Here is a 13,635-nt window from a genome sequence, read left to right as displayed (position 1 = left end):
CAGTTCATATTCTTGTGTTTGGACTGAACTAGTTTAAATTCTGAATCCTTCTTGCTCTCACTTTATTTTAAAACTAAAATATAGAAGAATTCTTTTAAAAAGAGGAAAACAAATGTCTGGAGTGCTGTTGAATCACCCTCTTGAAGTAGTTATTCGTACAAGCCAGTTTGTACTTTGTGACCCGTCACTGTGCAGACTGACCTCCCCTGACTGAGGGGGGAAAATATTTATTCACTCTGAAAGCAAAGCAAAGTCTGGTTCTATTGAAATGTTTTGTCAGGATTAGCTTCAGCCTAGTCATAAATGTTTACTGCTTCATGAAGCTGTAAATTTACAGTACTGTGCAAAAATCTTGAGCTACCCTTTTTTTTTTCTTTTTGGTATATTGCTTGGAAAATTGGAAAGGTGTAGCAGTGACTTATCGACACACATGGAAATACAGTATATAAGGCAATTCTAATGAGCTTGCGAGTCAGTATTTGGTATCACTGACTTCATTCTTCAACACAACCTCTATTAAACAAGCTTTCCTATAATTTCTCAAAGTATTCTTCAGGAATAATTCTCCAGGCTTCTTGAAGGGCATTCAAGTCAAGGCAATGGTTGTCTGTCCCTGTGTGTTTGCCTTGCGACAGACTGGCGACATGTCCAGGGTGTACCCCGCCTCTCACCCTATGACAGCTGGGATAGGCTCCTGTGAACCTGAAAAAGGATAAGCGGAAGCGAATGGATGGATGGAATTTTGAGGTGCAGATTCTGGGGGTAGGCAACTCCAGGCCTCGAGTGCCGGTATCCTGCAGGTTTTAGATCTCACCCTGGGTCAACACACCTGAATCAAATGATAAGTTCATTACCAGGCCTCTGGAGAACTTCAAGACATGTTGAGGAGGTAATTTAGCCATTTAAATCAGCTGTGTTGGATCAAGGACATCTAAAACCTGCAGGACACCGGCACTCGAGGCCTGGAGTTGCCTACCCCTGGTCTAGTCCATGAGTCAAAGTGTTCTAGTTGATATTGCATGCACAACTGGAATCTGAGGTTACATTTCCAGGTACATAATTCCATCAATGTTGACACAATCTCCAACACCACTGGCTGAAATGCAGTCCAAACCATGACACAGCCTCCACTGTGTTTTACAGATCCCAGTAGACTACTGGACCTCTCTCCTGACCTCCATACATATTGATAATGATTTGAACCAAAAATTTCAAATTTTGATTTAACCCTCCCAAGGACCTGTTTCCTCTGATTTTTCAGTCTGATGTTTAATTTGGCAGACCTCAGCCTTTCTTTACTTCTTTTTTTCTATTTCCTCTGTTCCTTAAGGACATGGCTTTCAGGTACTGTTCATCTGTTCTAGATATTTTTTAGCCCACCTGTTCAGTTTTCTCAAAATGTTTCAGTTTTCAGCTAATTGCTCTTTGGGAATCACCTTGTTGGGGCAGAAATACTATTTTATCCCTGTAAACTGTGTTATTGTTGCCATTTTTATAGATATAGATTCTGACAGGCTACTATGAATAAAGTGTCTAAAGATCCTATTTGAATTTTGGTCTTTACCAAGTTGTCTGTTAAATGTAAACACATTTTGAGTTAGGGGAGTTTAGGGGGTTAAATCAGTGGTAAGTGGTTTAACAAACAACAAGTCCTCTGAAAATGGTAAGGTACAAGGAGCGAACTCCTTGGAAGCAAAGAAAATGAAAATGGGGAGTGGCTCGAGACTTTTACACAGTACTGTACATATTCATTAAAAAGAAATGACACAAATCCTGTTCCCTAACTGGAAGAGTTAACTGGCACAATTTTTACTTCTTACCCAGGGAGCTTTGCGTGGCCAGAAGTCTAATGTAACTGTGAAGAAGCAAACACCAACATGACCTCTTATCTCCACCCCATTTCTCTCCCTGGCAAATGAAAACCTCTGAGGAGATCTCAACTTCAAACCTGATGCCTGTGATGTTTAGGAGCGCACACAGTCCTATGTTTGTAGCAGCCTTTTTTTTTTCTCCCAATTTAAACATGACATGTCTTTGTGAGTTTAACTCCCCTCTTAGATTCTCACTTCATTAGCACTTTTCAGAGACCTGAAATTATGTAATTATGCAGAATAAACTGATGACAAAGTGACAGTTCAAACCGCAGTATATCGCTCCGTAGGTGTCCCTTATTCTAGTCAGTGAATCAGTGTGTACATGAGAGTTGGAGTGAGTGTGTGTTGGCCTGGGCTCCAGTGCTCTGTGTGTGGTCCCCGCTCCTCTGACTCAATGAGGCAGCCGTGTTACTGTAGGTTTTAAAGAGGCCCAGACGTGCATTACACACACACACACACACACACACACACACACACACACACACACACACACACATATTCAGGACAGAGCAGAGCTAACCCAGATTCACTGCGAACACAAAGCATCAGCAGTCATCCAAATACCACAAGTGCACTCTCCAATTAGAGCAATATCAACAACATGGTGGAGTTTTGACCTTTTAGGTATGTGCTTTTTCTGGTATCCCGCCATAGTCAAAAGAAAAGAACGATAAGTGGATGAGCCTAAAATAATTTGACTGTGTGAGTTCTGTCCGTGTGTTTGTGTTTTTATTAACAGTATAGCCACCTTAACCAGAAAAGAGGAAATTCAGACCATTATGAGTGTCCCAAAGGAAACTAATTTTGAGTTGTGCCCCTCCCTCTCTCTCCCACACACAGATATTCCGATGTCATAATCGCTAAGCCTTCATGTAAACAAATAATAATCCCACACGATTAATAATAAAGGTTGTGGCTGGTGAGCACCGTAAGACATTTTATTTTCACTTGAAAGTCTTATGTAATGCCTGCACATGTACATTCCAGTGCAAGGAGTGTTTACTCTGCATAACTGTGACCAAAAAACAAATGTCATCAGCACAGATCAGCCTGCACGTACACTTTCTGTACATCCAACGTTCTCCATGTGTGACCTGCAGGTAAGTGGCTGCTCTAGAAAGCATTTTAAGCACCCACTGTTCTTCATTTCATCCACAGTTCATGTTATAATATAAAAACAAACGGTTGTATTACCAATATACATACTTTGAAGAGATGCATTACAAATGCTGGACATGCTGATGTTCTACACTTACACTCTGTGATCAGAACTTTGAGAAACCCTGATTTCTATTCCACTGTTAACACTGTTGTTGCAAAATGCATAGAAATACCATACCCATACATATTTCTTATTATTTCTATTTGTGTATCCTATTAGCTTGTGATTTCGTACCTATTCAAAGATAATGAAAAAGCTCATAACAGAATTATGCAGGGGCTGTTGTATATGCAATGTAATTAAAATTGCTCTGAAAATGTCTGAGGGTCACCTGGGATCCTACATGGGGATGAAAGAATGCAAATATTTCATCTTTACTCCCTTCACATTGTTAATAAGAATAAATTACAAAACCCTTCTCACATGAGAGTTAACCTGTCAGACCGGAGAGTCGGTGCTGTTTTGGGGTGGTGGTCCTCGAGATGAGAAACTCTGAGAAGGTCTGCCATAAGGCACATTCTTCTACTTGCAGAGGGGGATGGGAAGGGAGGTTTTGTTGCCCTGGCTTTCCCCCACCATGTGCATACCAGAGATACAAAAAAAAAACCCCAACAACCAGCAGACAGTGAGTGCAGCTCACAGGGACTTAACAAAAACCTCTCATCAGACACTTCACCCGGAGAGAAACACTTCTTCAAACTCATACAGAGATATAGGATAATTTATCACCTTATTTTTCTGCCACTATAAAAAAAGAGGGGGGTTTTGGAGAAGGGGTGGCGCATGTGAGCTGGAGATCCTATTACAGAGATCCAGACTTTTTCATGGCAAGTTTTTTTGGAAGTTGGGGGAGGGAAGAAGAATCTGCAACTTTCCTATCCAGCTTAAACGACACAAATGGATACTTTATTACCGCTCTAAGATCACCATCCGCGTTTTCAACACATGAGGACATTTTGCGCGGCGGTTAGATTTTGGATAATGAAGGAATTCGGGAAAAGCCAAAAGGGATCGGATGAGAAGTGCAGAATGAAACAGTTTGGAAGGACTTCGGGAAAACTTTAAAGTTAGTTTTTTTAATTTACCATGCCGCTTTTGGAAACCTATCCTAAATCTAAAGAACAGAGCAACCCATCTTGGTCTTTCTGTACATTAGTTTGCTGAAGCACAAGAAAACAAAGTGATTTTTTTCTCCCTTTTTTGCGCAGTTGAATCCCCCCCTTCCAAGATGTCTTCCAAGAGTTGGAGCTCCATTGTTGGATTTTACGGGATGCTTTGCATCTGGGCTGCCTGGCTTTCTGGCTGCGGGGCAGTGCTCTCTCCAAACGGGACGATATTTGAGGATACCTGCAAGAAAACCACAACTTGCGAGGTGCTTAAATATAACACGTGTTTGGGATCGCCTTTACCATACAGTCACACTTCTCTGATCCTGGCGGAGGACTCCAGCACCCAAGAAGAGGCTTTTGAGAAGTTGACCATGTGGTCCGGTATGATTTGAAAATCATAATTCATATTTGCTACTTTAGTACGTTTGTCTTTTATGTCAGAGAAGTCAGTTTCTTGATACCGCATGTAAATAATTAAGAAAATGCTTTTTTCTTTTTCTTTTTTTTGTAGTAACAATTAACTCATTTAGCTTTTTAATAAGCCGAAACTCTGAAAATTGGCTGTTTTTCAGTCAATATACCGTATTTATCAGTATTTACTTTGTATTGTTCTATTGAGATAAGATGTTAAATGCATGATAACGGCCTGCTGTGACAATTCACAAGTACTCAGGAGGTTTAAGTAATGGAAAAGATCCTCGAGAGGAAAAGAGGGGTTAAAATCCATTAAAGGTAACAAAGGACAATCATTCAAAGGTGTTAAGAGCGGAAACAAATGAAGACCGGCTGATAAAAGGGTTTTTAGATATTCCGCAAGAAGACTTTGACCTTCATAAACTCTCACTAATGACCTGTCAGTACCAGGCCAGCCTCACAGATCTTAAAGAGTATCATTTGTCTCGATTTTTACTAATTTAGAAAATCATTCTTGTAAACAATAATAAAAAAAATTGCAAGTATTATAAGGTGAAGTCTGTAACCATGCCCGTACATAAGTGTTACACGGATGGAAAAATAAACTTTTTTAATTTGTAAATTTTTAATCCCAAGTTTTTATCATCTAGACTATAAACTGACCTATAATTGACGTCACGAAATCTCACTTTGTCAGACTGCCAAACCTCAAATCTACAATAATCAGAAACAATTTTAGCCATAAGACCTGTAAGACCTCTATGACTTGATGCAACATAATTATAACAATTATGTATACTGTATACAGTATACACAGGGTGTTCAGTTACTGTTAATATGTTCCATTAATAATTCTATTTTGAAAACTGTGAAAGGGGCTATTTTGATATGAAGCATATATCTCTTATAAAACACATTTAAAACATATACATTTTATATGGGAGGGAATGTGGTAGTTTTCATTTTCAGTCACACAAAATGATTTTTATGTCATTTTTTTGTCCATATGTGTTTTATTTATTTTATATATTCATTTATTTATGTCTGAGCAACAGTCAAGAAAAGTATGCAGTTAACTACCTGCTGGAATTTGAATTGAATTGAATTGAGCCGTTATTTGTCACTTGCAGTTGCCTGCCAGCGAAACTGGCACTGCATCATTTGTGCAACTTAAGGAACTTGTGAATTGGCCATAAACACACAGTAAAAGACTGTCTGAAACGCAATAAATACAAAAAAAATCTTATGTTTAATGTTCTGTTCAATGAAAAATGAAAAGAGCTCAACAGTAGCAACAATCTTACTACAAAATGAGAAAACACCACCAACTTAATGCTGCTTCCTTAGCACCTTATCCCTTCACATATCTGGAGAATAAATGTAATATGGACGCCTCAATATTTGTTTATTCATCATATGTTGTCATTGCAATATTGAACAAAACATTGAACATTGTAGATTTTTCTCATATTGTACAGGCCCACCTTCTCTGTTTTCCACTGACTGAGTTGTGGATTACTCGATTAATTGCTATTGTACAAATAGAACATGGAAATTAAAAGAATCAGATTCAGTCAGTCATATTCAAAGTGAATAATTTCTTTTTCCCTTTTTGCATAACTTCTCTTAATATGTACATCTCCACCTCCGGCTCTTGGAAATTGATAGGAAGTGTATAACGATCATCACTGTCATCATCACTGGTCTCATAAATCTAACTACTCATGGGATCATTGTCATTCTTGTGGTGAATCTATCATCTCTAAGTTAAATGCCACATGAAGTTTCAGTTTTGTTTTTGTGTCCTAGGTTTGCGGAATGCCCCTCGCTGTTGGTCGGTCATCCAGCCTCTGCTCTGCGCCGTCTACATGCCCAAATGCGAAAACGGCCGAGTTGAACTGCCCAGCCAGAGCCTCTGTCTGACTACACGTAGTCCATGTAGCATCGTGGATCGGGAGCGAGGCTGGCCCAGCTTTCTCAAATGTGACAAATTCCCTGTGGGCTGTTCGGTATGTTCAATTGTCATGTAATGTCATGTGAGACTTTTTTTAAAAGTCCGGGCTCAGAGGTCAGGGTCCAGTAAACAGCAATGATTTCAAACTGTTAGGCAGCTGTAAGACTACCCATTATATCCTCTGTTTGCAGAATGAGGTGCAAAAGCTGAAGTTCAACACATCAGGCCAGTGTGAAGCTCCTCTGGTGAAGACGGACATTCAGTCGAGCTGGTACAAGGACGTGGAGGGCTGTGGTATCCAGTGTGACAATCCTCTGTTCACTGAAGAGGAGCACAATGACATGCACGCCTACATCGCTTACTTTGGAACCATCACCCTCCTCTGCACTTTCTTTACCCTGGTGAGACAAACTATAACGGTATTCATTTTTGGGGGGGATTGGGTCACATTTAACTTAAGCCACATTCTCGCTTTGTTAATTATTTCTCTTTATTTTTCAGGCCACATTTCTTGCAGACTGGAAAAACTCCAACCGCTACCCAGCTGTCATTCTCTTCTACATCAACGCCTGTTTCTTTGTGGGCAGCATCGGCTGGCTGGCCCAGTTTCTGGATGGCGCACGTGAAGAGATTGTATGCAAGAGCGACAACACGATGCGACTCGGGGAGCCCTCGTGAGTGCAAAACCTCGATCTCAGCGTTAAATATGATACGATTTCATGTGATTTTTTCCCCCTCCGCATGCCCCCCCCCCCAAAAAAAGAAAAGAAAAAGAAAAAAAAATCACAGAAATTCTCTAATCTTGCTCTTTTCAGGTCTTCGGAAACGCTGTCATGTGTCACCATCTTCATCATCGTCTACTACTCCCTGATGTCAGGTGTGATTTGGTTTGTCATGCTGACATATGCCTGGCACACATCCTTCAAAGCTCTGGGCACTACTCACCAGCCACTGTCTGGTAGAACCTCTTACTTCCACATGGTCACCTGGTCCATCCCCTTTGTCCTCACTGTGGCCATCCTAGCAATCGCTGAGGTGTGTATGAGGCTTTTCACTAAAATTCCTCATTCTTTGAGATTTTAAAATGTTTTACAACTGAGGTTGGTCAGTTTTATGATTCCTTTTGTCTATGCCTGGTTGTCTAAAGGTTGACGGAGACTCTGTGAGCGGGATCTGTTTTGTGGGCTACAAGAACTACAGGTATCGCGCTGGCTTTGTGCTTGCACCCATTGGAGTGGTGCTTGTTGTTGGTGGCTACTTCCTCATTCGCGGTGAGTTCCAAAGAACTGGTTTGTCATGTTTTGAGCTCAAAGAGCTAAAAAGAGACACAAACTGTCATAAAAGTTACTCTTTAATCTTTGCAAAGACTTAATTAAAACATTTCTCTGTTTCTAGGTGTTATGACATTATTTTCCATCAAAAGTAATCACCCCGGTCTCTTGAGTGAGAAAGCAGCGAGCAAAATCAATGAGACTATGCTGCGACTTGGTAAGTTCTCTACTCTCGCCTGATCAATATCAGAGAGAAACCATCCTGAGAGTTGAAACCTGGGCTTAACTGCTTGTTCATCATAGAAATCAGGCATTTTAATAATGCAGGGGCGTAATTTCCTGGGGGGTTATGACCCCCCCCAAGTAATCAGACCCAACCAATATACCCCCCCCAATAAAATTATGAATTATCTTGCACAAATAGGCTGTTGATTTTCTTTACTTCTTTACTTTTCTGTACTATTTCAGTTATTACCAGAAAAATAGTTGCATGTTTAATCATCTGCCATTTGACCCCCCCTCCTCATGTTCAGCACAAAGTTACGCCGATGTAATAATGCATTAAGGTTTCTTATTCTGTATGATGTATACAAGGAGCAAAGCGACTAATACCTTACATATAATTTGTTGTCCTTGTGTTTCTTTACGATACAGGAATATTTGGATTCCTTGCCTTTGGTTTTGTCTTTATAACCTTTGGCTGCCACTTTTATGACTTCTTCAACCAAGCTGAGTGGGAAAGAAGCTTCAGGGATTATGTGCTGTAAGTTGTGTTTTCTTTTAGACGGAAAACATATAATTTTATGTGTTTTTACTCCTCACACTAACAAAGTCACCACTGCTATTGCACAGCATATTACCCTTTCCACCTTAAAGGGACCACAATGCCAGGCCCAGGATGCATATCTCCTAAAAAATAAATAAATAAATACCTGAATTTTTCCAAATATGTCACATTAATTTAAAGTAAACCTATTATGCTAATTTCTATCTCCATATATTTATAATTGGAATCTATTAGAGTACCTTTGGATAAATTGTCACTATAGCCTGACCGATTTTTAAGACCAATATTTGGTGATTTAAACATTCCATATATTGGCTGATTTTTTTTTCTTTCAAACACAAAACACATAAATAGTTTCCCCCAATATTTGTTATTTGTTGTTATTTATGAGTCCTAACATAATATGATAATGCAGTTTAAAAGTACTCTTCCTTTATCGTTACCAGTCGTTGATTACTTGTTTACACCCTGCCTGAGTCTACTTGGATCAGCTGGTTATTGTGCTGTGTTCTTCCCGAAAATGTGTTGTCAATAGGGAGGTTGCAGAGTTCCCTCTGGTGGACAAACTAAGCAACACTTGTTACATGCTTAAAGGCGGTTTCTTCCATATGTTTTATACCACAAAAAATGTATCGGCCATTAAAAATCCCAGTCCCAATATATTGGCAAATAGCTAATATTGGTCCACTAATATTGGCTCCACTCACAGTATTTAACGTTTGCAGACCCTCATGGAGACCTGCTCCTCTCCCTTTAAGGCAACTTTCTTTTCATTGGCTACCCCTTGTAAACAGATGGTTGAATGGAAGGTGATCGGGGTGACCATATTAAGGATACCCCTTCTCAGTGACATCATACACTGAGCAGTCTGAGGCCTGAGATTTTGGCTCTCCTTTTAGGATTTAACCAGCTGATCTCTTGCTGATTAGGCCAATGTGCAGCTACCTGTGAGAACTAATTAACCAAAGCATGTTAATATCATGCATTAGTTCATTTCTGTTGCATTGACATTTAGTTGTTGTTTAAAAATTTTAGAAAAGGTAAAATAACATTAGTTTTTATGCTATTAATCTTTTATTTATACACTCATTATGCACCAAAGTTTTGATTAGGTGGAACTAAAATGGTCAGTGGTAGCGATCAGTATGGAGTCATTCGAATCCTTGTCTGGACTGAAGGAAGTTTTACCTTACAGTTTTGCAGCAGTTCAAGTCCTAAGGTGTTAAAGTTTACACCTGCTTGCTTCAAAAGCTGCTTTATACCTCAGCACTTCTCAGTTTCACCCTCCGCATCCAGTCACACACAGATATCCACAACCTGATGCACACTCCAAACCGCCATCTAACCACTCAGCATGAAGCAGTGAATGCAGCCCTCTTTCCCCACCGTGTTGACACTGGCTGGACTGGAATGAATTTTGCCTCAAAAATGTAAACCACTCTCTCCCCACCCTAACATGTAAAAGACCTTCTTATTAACCAGATCCAGCATTTGAATGCACCTCAGTCATATGACTAGCTAGAAGGTGTGGGAGGCACACACTGTGGGCACTGTTGGAGACACAGACTAATCGTCTCTGTCGTATTTTCAACAGGTGTGAGGCCAACGTGACAATCGCCTCTCAGACAAACAAGCCCATCCCAGAATGCACCATTAAGAACCGCCCCAGTCTGATGGTGGAGAAAATTAACCTGTTTTCCATGTTTGGGACGGGTATCGCCATGAGCACCTGGGTCTGGACCAAAGCCACCATCCTCATCTGGAAACGCACCTGGTGCAAGTGAGCAAGTTAACACAAACTTCTGCAAACACGTATCTGGTGTTATGGCTATAGCAGTGAAGAGATACTGTAGGTTAGGATGATTATTTGCCCTTTTTTAAATGTTCTTTTAAAAAAAATTAGCAACAGTCTGTTTTTAAAATCATTGTTACACGCCTGTCCATATTAATATGTACAGTGATAGCGGTGTGTTAAATGCCTGCTCTTTGTCCAAAATAACTGAAAAGTTTGGATTGTATCCCCATCACTTCAAAGTATGAAGACACGCACATGCATTTAGTCCTGTTGTGTACCCCCAGTGCATGCATTTCAGTTTGCACTGTTGACTTTTTGGGGGGTTTGCATTTTCAGTCGAGGCCAAGGCTTTCTTACTCTGTATTTTTGCATGACAGAGCTTGATTGATGATTTTAGCATTTTATCTAAGGTCAAATGGCAGCTGTTGGATTGCAAAACATTAGGTCTCAATCTCTTGCTATCAGTGGATCAGGACTGAATTTTTGTTGTCAGAAAAATTAATGTAGCCATCCGTCATTCTACTTTGCCAGGATCATCGGCCGTAGCGATAATGAACCGAAGAGGATAAAGAAAAGCAAGATGATCGCCAAGGCATTCGCGATGAGGAAGGAGCTCCACAAAGATCCAGAGAAAGAGCTGTCCTTCAGCATGCACACCGTGTCCCACGAAGGACCAGTGGGTGAGTATATCATTGAGCTAATTCAGATAAATACATCTGAGTGCAGAGATGTCATTGTATTGACCAGTAAATGGGGTTAGGGTTAGTTAGGGTTAATTTTTTTCTTCTTTTTCATAGCCGGAATCAATTTTGACCTAAACGAGCCATCAAATGACATGTCATCAGCTTGGGCACAGCATGTGACAAAGATGGTGGCCAGGCGAGGTGCCATCCTCCCACAGGACATTTCTGTTACTCCCACTGGTACACCAGGTGAGCTCCGGAGACCATGATTCTGGCTTTACACCAACTCCCTTGAATATAAATTTCAGATCAGATGTTCTAGACCTTGGGTTTAAAAAAAAAAAATCGTAATCTTTACTTTCTATTATTTTGTCACAGTGCCCCCTCCAGAGGAGAGGAACCGCCTGTGGATGGTGGAGGCCGAAATTTCACCAGAAATGATAAAGAGGAAAAAGAAGAAGAAGAAGAGGAAGAAGGAGGTGCGTCCGGTTGAGGAGATGGTGGACCACCAGGTTTATCGCCAGCGTGAGTTTGGTCGCAGCTCAGTGCCCCGTCTGCCCAAACTGCCTCCTCATCCAAGCCTGGTTGCCAATCTGCAGGAACAGCAGAGACAACAACAGAAGATTGAGGAGGAAGTTCTGCCTGGGTCTTACCCAGACTTCCAACCTTCGCGCCGTCTGTCATGCGAGGAGAAGTGTCCCTACCTGCAGTACCAGACCAGCCAGAATGGCTATGGCCACAGCATGCTGTCTGACCCCCTGACCTTCAGAGATCGTCCAGAGGATCTGGGTCTTGGTCCGCGTTACCCTCCCTCCAATTGGCAGCCTAGTGCGTCTTCACGCTACCCTGGAAATATGGATATCACTGATGGAATATCAGAAAGAATGGCCCACGTGGCTCGGGTACCAGCAGGCCGGAGGGCTGGTTACGGACCCATCCACTCCAGGACCAATTTAATGGAGGCGGAGCTTATGGACGCTGACTCTGACTTCTAAAATCATAGCTGAAATAGACTGTTTTAAGGTGTACGTACATAGCAAGGTAAAAAAAAAAGTGCTGGATACTTTCGCAAATTCTTACTAAAGTGCAGCAAAATCCCAATGCCTGGACGTTAAGATGGAACAAAGCTGGTCATTTTTTTTTTCTTAAAAAAACGCAAAGGGATAAAATAGAATAAAAAGTGTTGTGTATAAGAAATTATTTTTATATTTTATTTGTGTCCAGTAACATTTTAAAAGCAACTCCAGGATGATAAGTCAAATAAGGCAGCTAAAACCGTACATGGCTTGAAACAATACAGAAACCCAGATGTCTTTATCCTGAAGCACCGACTCATTCGTCCGCCTGCATCAGCTCCAACCTGCTGGTTACAACTTCAAGCTCTGTGTGTTACGGTGGGACCCGACGCTCCGATCGGTGCCAGTCAAGGATGAATTAACCAGGTTTACTTTTCCTGGGATTATCAATGAATGACTTCTTTAAAAAGATTTCACCAATTCTAGAAGACTATTTTAAAATGCCTTTTTATTGTTGTTGCTATATTTAATATTTTTTATTGACGTCTTATGTCACGAGTATTTCATCACTCCTAGGGCAGCAGAAGCTGCATAATGCTGTTTATCGCAAGTCTTCTCTTGTATTATATTTTAATGTTTTGCTCTATCTTCAAGCTACTATATATCTATTAATTGTTTGTTCTTATGTACAGTTGGGGTACTAACCATTACCCACACGCCCCCTCACCCTATAAATACTAATAATTGCTAAATGCTAAATGTTCGCACTTCCTGAAGAATTTCTAATACACACTGGGACTAAAATGAAATTAGATCCACATACGATAACTCATAGCTTCTTTTACACTTCATTTTTGATGCCTTAAATAGTAAAGCCTTTTTTTTCTTTTATTAAATAAGCTACTGTAACTGTGTAGTTATATGTACACACTCTGTTGCCTGGTGCAATAATTCTACACTTTCTGCTTTGATTGGAGGAAAACTTACTTTACAGTTTTGCTGCATTGGACTGAAATGAATGGCTCTCTTTTACTTGTACATTTCAACTTTTCTTCTACATTTTTTTGCAGCTGTATTTCTACTTTTTCTTATTCTGTTGTAAATATTAAGTCAAAACTGCATCCTCCTCAGTTCAGTTAAAAAAATTTGATAATGCTCCACAAGGAGCTTATTCAGATCTGAAAATAAAAAGTGCAGAATTTTCCATCTCTCTCTCTCTTTCTGTGTGTACTGTATTAGCTGCTCATAGATTTCTCAATCTGTTATATTTCCAATGTACAAATCACTCGATTCTTCTGCTTGCATGATGTTGAACAAAAGGGAAGAGTCAACTGCTCTATAAAAGAAAAAAAAAATCTGCCGCTGTACTCGTGCTGTAACCAAATGATCACCTACTATCGTCACGTGTGTTTACACTTACTGTGGATAAATGATGCTGAAGTAAACTGTGTTAAATCGCTACTTAGTCAACACAGATAAATTTTGTTACATAGAAGTGTATGAGAATTATTTATGTTATTAGTAGTTGCCACACTGCCACACTATGAATTCAATAACAAAAAAAAAGCTG

At 40.2% G+C, this 13,635-nt stretch overlaps 1 protein-coding gene across 1 annotated transcript; it reads left to right on the top strand.

Moving 5' to 3' along the window:
* The first annotated feature begins 3,650 nt into the window (after window positions 1-3,650).
* Window positions 3,651-12,229, top strand: smo (smoothened, frizzled class receptor). Its single transcript, XM_026148279.1, has 13 exons — window positions 3,651-4,102; window positions 4,245-4,526; window positions 6,369-6,568; window positions 6,705-6,914; window positions 7,015-7,187; window positions 7,329-7,548; window positions 7,661-7,784; window positions 7,909-8,001; window positions 8,439-8,547; window positions 10,166-10,351; window positions 10,898-11,046; window positions 11,164-11,298; window positions 11,428-12,229. Exons 2-13 carry the CDS (start codon window positions 4,265-4,267, stop codon window positions 12,042-12,044), a joined length of 2,478 nt encoding a protein of 825 aa, XP_026004064.1. The 5' UTR covers window positions 3,651-4,102; window positions 4,245-4,264; the 3' UTR covers window positions 12,045-12,229.
* Window positions 12,230-13,635: the final 1,406 nt, after the last annotated feature.

The sequence above is a fragment of the Astatotilapia calliptera genome, chromosome 17, assembly GCF_900246225.1.
Source record: "Astatotilapia calliptera chromosome 17, fAstCal1.2, whole genome shotgun sequence".
NCBI classification, from domain to species: domain Eukaryota; kingdom Metazoa; phylum Chordata; class Actinopteri; order Cichliformes; family Cichlidae; genus Astatotilapia; species Astatotilapia calliptera.
This window is presented reverse-complemented; position numbering and strand designations above follow the sequence as displayed.